At 38.9% G+C, this 6,760-nt stretch overlaps 1 protein-coding gene across 2 annotated transcripts; it reads right to left on the bottom strand.

The window, feature by feature from the left end:
- Nucleotides 1–1,335: 1,335 nt before the first annotated feature.
- On the bottom strand, nt 1,336–6,601 carry cd4-2.2 (CD4-2 molecule, tandem duplicate 2). Of its 2 annotated transcripts, XM_061819825.1 has the most exons (9): nt 6,489–6,601; nt 6,362–6,413; nt 6,132–6,296; nt 5,908–6,048; nt 4,520–4,756; nt 4,410–4,451; nt 3,199–3,332; nt 1,952–2,019; nt 1,336–1,871 (listed from the first exon to the last, which is right to left on the bottom strand). In XM_061819825.1, exons 2-9 carry the CDS (start codon nt 6,402–6,404, stop codon nt 1,784–1,786), a joined length of 918 nt encoding a protein of 305 aa, XP_061675809.1. In that variant the 5' UTR covers nt 6,405–6,413; nt 6,489–6,601; the 3' UTR covers nt 1,336–1,783. The 2 variants fall into 2 exon arrangements, with proteins under 2 accessions (XP_061675809.1, XP_061675808.1); XM_061819824.1 differs by having other exon boundaries at nt 6,362–6,600.
- Nucleotides 6,602–6,760: the final 159 nt, after the last annotated feature.

The following is a 6,760-nucleotide window of genomic DNA, read 5'->3' on the forward strand; positions in this document are numbered from 1 at the left end:
TTGCGGCGAACCAAAGAAATGACTGCCATAAAGTTTCCTTTTTTCATCAACCCTTTCTACTAAAGTCTGTTTCATTTGTTGTTGTTTTTTTTTTTATCGTATATGCTGTATATATACTGCATGTACATGCTGCCCACCAATAAGGAAAAATCATGGATAATTCACAGCCATTACAATTGCATTGAAAGCAAAAATTAAACTCCCCAAATTATTGAATGAGTGGGGATAAGCCAAGTACTGCTTTGTCTACCCCCTTTCAAAAAAAGTGTAAATATACTATATCATGTATGCATTCATCCATTCATTTTCTGGGCGTTTATCCTCATGAGAGTCGTGGGAGTGCTAGACCCAATCTCAGGACGCGGGTTAAACCCTGAACTGGTTGCCACCCAATCACAGGGCACATGGAGACGGACAACAGCCGCACTCACAATCACACCTAGGAGCAATTTAGAGTGTCCAATTAATGTTGTATGTTTTTTGGGGGATGTGGAAGGAAACAGGAGTGGCCGGAGAAAACCCACACAGGCACGGGGAGGGCGTGCAAACTTCACACAGGCGGGGTCGGGATCGATCCTGGGTCCTCAGAACTGTGAGGCCAATGCTTTCCAGCTGCGCCAATGTGCCACCTATATCATCTATGTTTATAAAATATTTTTATTAGTAAATGAAGGTTGGATCTAAGTAATATTTTTCAATAAATTAAAAAAAAAAAAAATATATATATATATATATATATATATATATATATATATATATATATATATATATATTCATCGCCCTTTTCATGTCACTCTCTTAGATTCAAATTTCAGATGTTTTGGTGGTTTTCTTTTCATGTGCGTACACCTGTCAAAGACCAACTGCACCAGTTGTGGTGAAATACACGGAAGTCATCAGAATTTATCCAACCCAAAGAGTACAAGTATTCAAGTCGCAGAACGGCGTTTTCAAGAATGAAATAATAATGGCTTTATATAAAGTTTGCTTTTGATATATATATATATATATATATATATATATATATATATATATATATATACACATACACACACACATTTATTCTTTTTTTTTTATACCAAATTCAAGTGCTGAAAACATCTCTCTCTCTTGCAGTGTGAATGGCTCAACAAACGACATTATTTTGCCTTCCTGAAAAGTGATTGTACCGCGGACACATGCTTTCCAATCGATGCCAAAGCTATGCGCGGCGTAGTGGAACACAGATCCTCTAGCCTCGAAGGTTTCACCTTGATTCAAACTATGGCGCCTGCATAAAAACAGGCAAAGAAAAGAAATGAAATCCCAACGGGAAAAACAGGCTGGAGTCCGAGATGGTGTGATCACAAAGAATTTATTCTCAAAGGCAGAAGAACAAATTCCCAAGCATCTTCTCTGAGATATAAAAACACAAAGGTTCAAAAAAAAGGAAAAAAAAAATGAGACTTCTATACAAAAATTCGGGGGGATTTTTTTTTTTTGTCTGTTCAATCAGTCGTGGCCGAGATGATCTTGATGGGAAATGCTGTGCTCAACTCAGCTCAGGAGTCTTATAACCGAGGGTCCATCCATCTATTTTCTAAGCCGCTTATCCTCACAAGGGTCGCGGGAGTGCTGGCGCCAACAGTCGCACTCACAAAAGGGCAATAGTCTCTCCAATTAACGTGATTTATCGGATGTGGTCCATATTGATCTTATTTACAGTCGCGTAACTTGTAAAAAAAAAAAATTAATCGGCTTCATCGTCACCATCATCATCAGTAATTTTCTTCGTCTCCCTCGCTCAATTTTTATTTTCCTTCAGTCGCTTTGCTTCTACAGGCGGCTTTTTCTTCTTCCCCGGCCGCAGTGGCACCGCAGCAGCTGTCGGACTGTGATAAAGAAAGGAGGTTTTTGCACTAATTAGCACAGAGTGAGTGCAGCGAGGATAAGGAGGAGATGAAATACGTACCAGGGACACTGGCAGTATTGGCGGCCGTTCATCGGCTTTCTGACGTTCTTCATCACCAGGGATCTTTTCTGAAGTCGGACAATAAAAAAGAGCATTTATGTTGCAGGCTCCATTTTTTTTTAATCTTGTGATTTATGACCTCTTAAATAAAGCTCATGAAAGGTCAGTCTTGTAGTGACTCAATCAATTTTCTTCAAATCTGATCCAGAGAGCACTTTTCGGAAACTTTAAACAACGTATATTTGCAAACATGTAGCAGCACATGGAGATAGAACGTACAGCAATACTCACAGGAATATATTTGTTAATCCTCAACTGCAACACTCTTCTGTGCTTCATCATCAAATGTACATTTAATATATTGATATCTACATATTATGCCTCCCTCTCGTGAGGGTAGCCCCACAACCCAAAAGGTGAGTGCATTGTTAATGATTTTCCAATGAATTCCGTCAAATGTCCATTCGTAATCAATAGCGTCGTGAAGTTACTCCCCAATAGACAAACTCACTTCTCCCGGTGCACCCCAGGGCTATGTTACCGGTCCATTGCTATTTTGTGTGTTACCAGTGAAACTCCAAATCTTTGTAGATTTTGTGGAGATTTGTGGAGGAGTGAAACACGGGTGAAGGAAAATACAGATTAAGTTTAAATTTGGTCTGAGTAGTGGATCCAAGATTATTTATATTGAAATAAAAAGTCTAAAAATTCCGTTTTGAGATTCAGATTTTTTTTTACCCAGTGTTGTGTGTTTTTTTTTCAAGTAGGATTTATTTTTCCGTGATCATAATGAAAGTGAAATAAACTTTTTACAACGGCAGACGCAAGCGGTATTACGAGACATGCTGAGTCTTTGAAGGGTGTGCAAAGCGCATAGCGAGGCTCACTTCATTTACGGGAGGAGCCGAAAATGATGACGCCTGAAGCCTCGCTGGCGGGCTGGACCACGTGACCGATTCGAGAAGAAACCCTTCACGTGGGCTCCATTTAAAATGTGTTTTGCTGTACTAAGCAACGACATCGTCCATTCATCGACCACTATGGTGGACTAAAACAAAAAAAAAAAGAAAAAAAACCTCATTCACCCTCCAGTGAACATAAGATGGCCGAGGTTAAAAATATAATCAGGACTTGTCTTTTCATCTCTCCAGTCACATATTTCGACCAATACGGTCTCATACTGAACTACAATACTATTCATTTAGAAAAAAAAAAATCCTAACAAGGGTAGACATGCTTGTTTTTACCTTCCTTCTTCTGATTTGGATGGACAAAAGCAGAACCAAGCTGAGCAGCAGGAGCACCACCAGGCCACCAGCGAGCAGAAGCCACCAGCCCAACTCCAGAAGCCCAGGCTGGGTGGAAGGGGCGGAAGAATAACCTGAGGGGAGAGGGAAGCATGAATTTGTTCATAAGACGAACATCACACCAGCGGCGGGCTGATTCTGAAAGCCGACCGAAGGTAAGATAGACCCGGCAGCGCATAGAGGCTGAAACCTGACTGGACATACAATTATAAGTACGGTATAATGTTTTGTTGGATGTTACTGTTGGGGGGAGATTGTGGCTAGCATGTCACTCTCTGTTTTTGAAAGCATCACTCGACTGGCAGTTGCGGGAATGAGAAGAGGGAAAGCGACTCACAGAGCCAGAACCGAATGGTCGTGTTCTGTTCGTGACCTCTTTTGTTGTTTTACAATAAACGCAGATGAAATGTCTCACGTCTCCTGTGATATCTAGAAGAGGCGACATTCCTATTCAAGTCTTATACTGTAATTACCGTACAATTGAGCAATGACTTGAGTCGATCGCCGTCTTTTGTTCTTTGCAAAGATGAGAACTTGAGTGGAAATGTACCGTAAGGAAGCGACACGAATGTCAGTACACGCACACAGAGCAGAACATTTCTTTGAAAAACCTCGTAGAGCACGGATGATAGAGATTGCGGTAAATCAATGGTGTGTATTATACATAGATAGAAGGCTTCTCCTGATTGGTGGCGGCGATTTTGGGGCTACGCATTTTACTGAAGAGTGTATTATACATGAGAAATTATGGAAAAAGGGCTAATCAATTTTAAAATGAATCAGCAGCTATTTCGATTAACTTTTTAAAGCCACTGTTTAACTTGAAGCTGTCCACATCCTCTGATTACTTAATTTATAGAGTATTAACCTAGAATACGCATGATATAAGTCATTACCTTTAACATGGAACCAGGGTTAAAAACAAAACACAAAAGTCTTTTTACTCAATTCATGAATGAATAATGTCTATTTGGAAGCAGCACAGCCAAGAGAAATGCTCTGAAATGAAGGGACTTTACTGTTTGGAAATAAATGTATACATTACCATGGAACAAATATTAGGGATTAGTGTGCAAATGTTAGATCAGTGTTGAGGTAAGCAAAGAATGCCTTACTGGTCTTGACCACAAAAAAATTAAAGTTGCATTCACCCAAGTCCTTTGCGCTTGGTGAGCTGGTTGTCAAGGAAACCTCTGCAAGAAAAAAAAAGAGTTCAGTTAAAATGTGGTCATGTGGTACAAATGAACATCTGAATTCTTACTTTTGACGTTAATCTCTATTTCCTCGATGTACTTCACCCCCTCGTGGTAGAAGACACACTGCCACTTCCCCGCATCGTTCGCCTCCACCGGGTGGAGGCGAACGATGCCCCGGCTCCCTCTACGAGTACCGCCGGGCCTTCTCCAGTGCACCTCCGCGTCCGGGGGCAACCCGGCCACGGAACACCGCAGCTCTGCCGAACTGTTCTGTCGAAGCTCGCCCGCAGGCTCCACCGACACTGACATCATTGAGAAGGAGTTTAATTCACTGTTATGTGCAAAAATTCTCAACTTATTTTTTTATGATTGTTTGTTCTGGTAGTTGCTTGTGTGCGATTCCTGTGGCAGCAGTTTTTGATGGACAGTATCAATTTTATGTTATTAACATTAAATGATAAAAAAAAATATTTAAAATAATGAAAATAAATGTCCTTGGGCATGGGAGATTGCCTTATTAATATCTAATATATTTCTTAATGTAACATGTAATTATTGAATACAATTTTAAATAGCAAATTAAAATTTTAATTTAATTGAATGTAAAGCTAAGTCAACAAATAAAATTATAATTTATATCACAATGACTGTTGACAAGTGTTAAGAGTTTTTAATTTAATTTGATTTACTTTAGAATGCATTTTTTACTTGTAATTAAACAATGGAAAGTAGATGATGTTTAATTTATGCAAATTATTCAATTGGTGGGAGGGGAAATTTGGCAAAATTCACACAATGATATTAAAAAACAAAAGTGTTCATTGAAAAAAAAGTTGATTTCCAACTTCTTGGAAATATATAATTAAATATTGTGATCTAGGTTTACTTTTATAGATTTATTTTTTACGTTGAAAATGTTGACCTATTTCAAAAGAACCCAAAGGTTAAAATATACTGTAACTGTTCACAGCATTCTTTAAATTATGAAAATTATATTTTTCTAAAGTGTTCCCCAAAAGTTGATACAAATAACACAACCTCCGAATGTTGCAAATTCAATAAATGACAGTTGTCATTTCTTTAAAACTTGTTATATATCTTGAAACTCCATTGTCCATCATAACAGCACATTTGAAGCTCTTTTATTATTAAAAAAAAAATACTGTCATTGAGAGATTTGTTCAAAACCTTTTGAAATCTATTTTGATGGTTGATGATTGGAAAACGATGGCCGACTGACATTTGTATCAATAATTTAGGAAAATCTGGGGGAAAAAACAAAGGAAAAAGGGGAAGGATACATACATCAAATTGTATGAGTAAAAAAAAAAAAAAAAACGTTCTTTAAGAAAAATGTTAAAACTTTGGTGAAAGTCTGCACTTCTCGTTAGTGCTGTTGTTGTTGACAGGTCACGTGACAAATATGTGCAATATTGTCCAGTTGAGTGCTCACCAGAGACGACAACAAGCGTGTGCACGCTCGTCTTCTTGCCCACCAAGCATGTGAATTGCCCAGCGTCGCCTTCTTTCACCTGCGTGATCTCCAAATTAGTCTCCTCCTTCACCTTTGACCTGGACCCAACACCTTTGGTGTCTGACCAATGACATGTTAAGAGCTAAAGAGTGATTTGAGTTTATCAAGTTTTGTTTTTTTTTTTTATGGTGGGGTGTTCCTACTTTTGTGCAGCATGCGAGGTGTGCCGCCAATCTGGACAACCAGGACGTCGCAGTGACGCCACAGCAAGTTGCCGGTGAATTCGTCGATGCCGCACTCGATTGTGACAGTCTGGCCCGCTATGGTGTGGAACAGCTTTGCTCCGGCCAGCTGCAGAGCGACCAGCACTGAGGAGGGAAGAAAGATCACGCTTGTTTGATTCCATCTTCTTAATACTCACGTGCTGACTCACCCAGTGGAAGCCACGCGAGGGTCTTCATTCTGATGAAGTGCATCCGAAAATTCTTAAAAAAAAAAAATAAATCAAAATGTATTTGAAAAATGCTTTTAGAAAAAAGAAAAATCCAGGATAAACGTACCACTCGGAGCTTCTGTGTGAGATGAGATGAGCGGATTCCAAAACCACTCAACTTTTTCTTCACTTCCTTCCTCTCTCGTTCTCAAATCAAAAACGTGCGCTTTGCAGTCTTCACCCGTCACTGGAAAATGTTTATGTCATATTTCCAAGCATTTATTGTTTTTCTGAGCACTCCAAAGGATCCAAATTGAATGAATTTTACAGCCGTTTTAATATATATATATATATATATTATCATTTTTATGTGAGCTCAAAAATTAAAAAATCATGTTT

Source organism: Syngnathoides biaculeatus, chromosome 5, assembly GCF_019802595.1.
Source record: "Syngnathoides biaculeatus isolate LvHL_M chromosome 5, ASM1980259v1, whole genome shotgun sequence".
NCBI classification, from domain to species: Eukaryota; Metazoa; Chordata; class Actinopteri; order Syngnathiformes; family Syngnathidae; genus Syngnathoides; species Syngnathoides biaculeatus.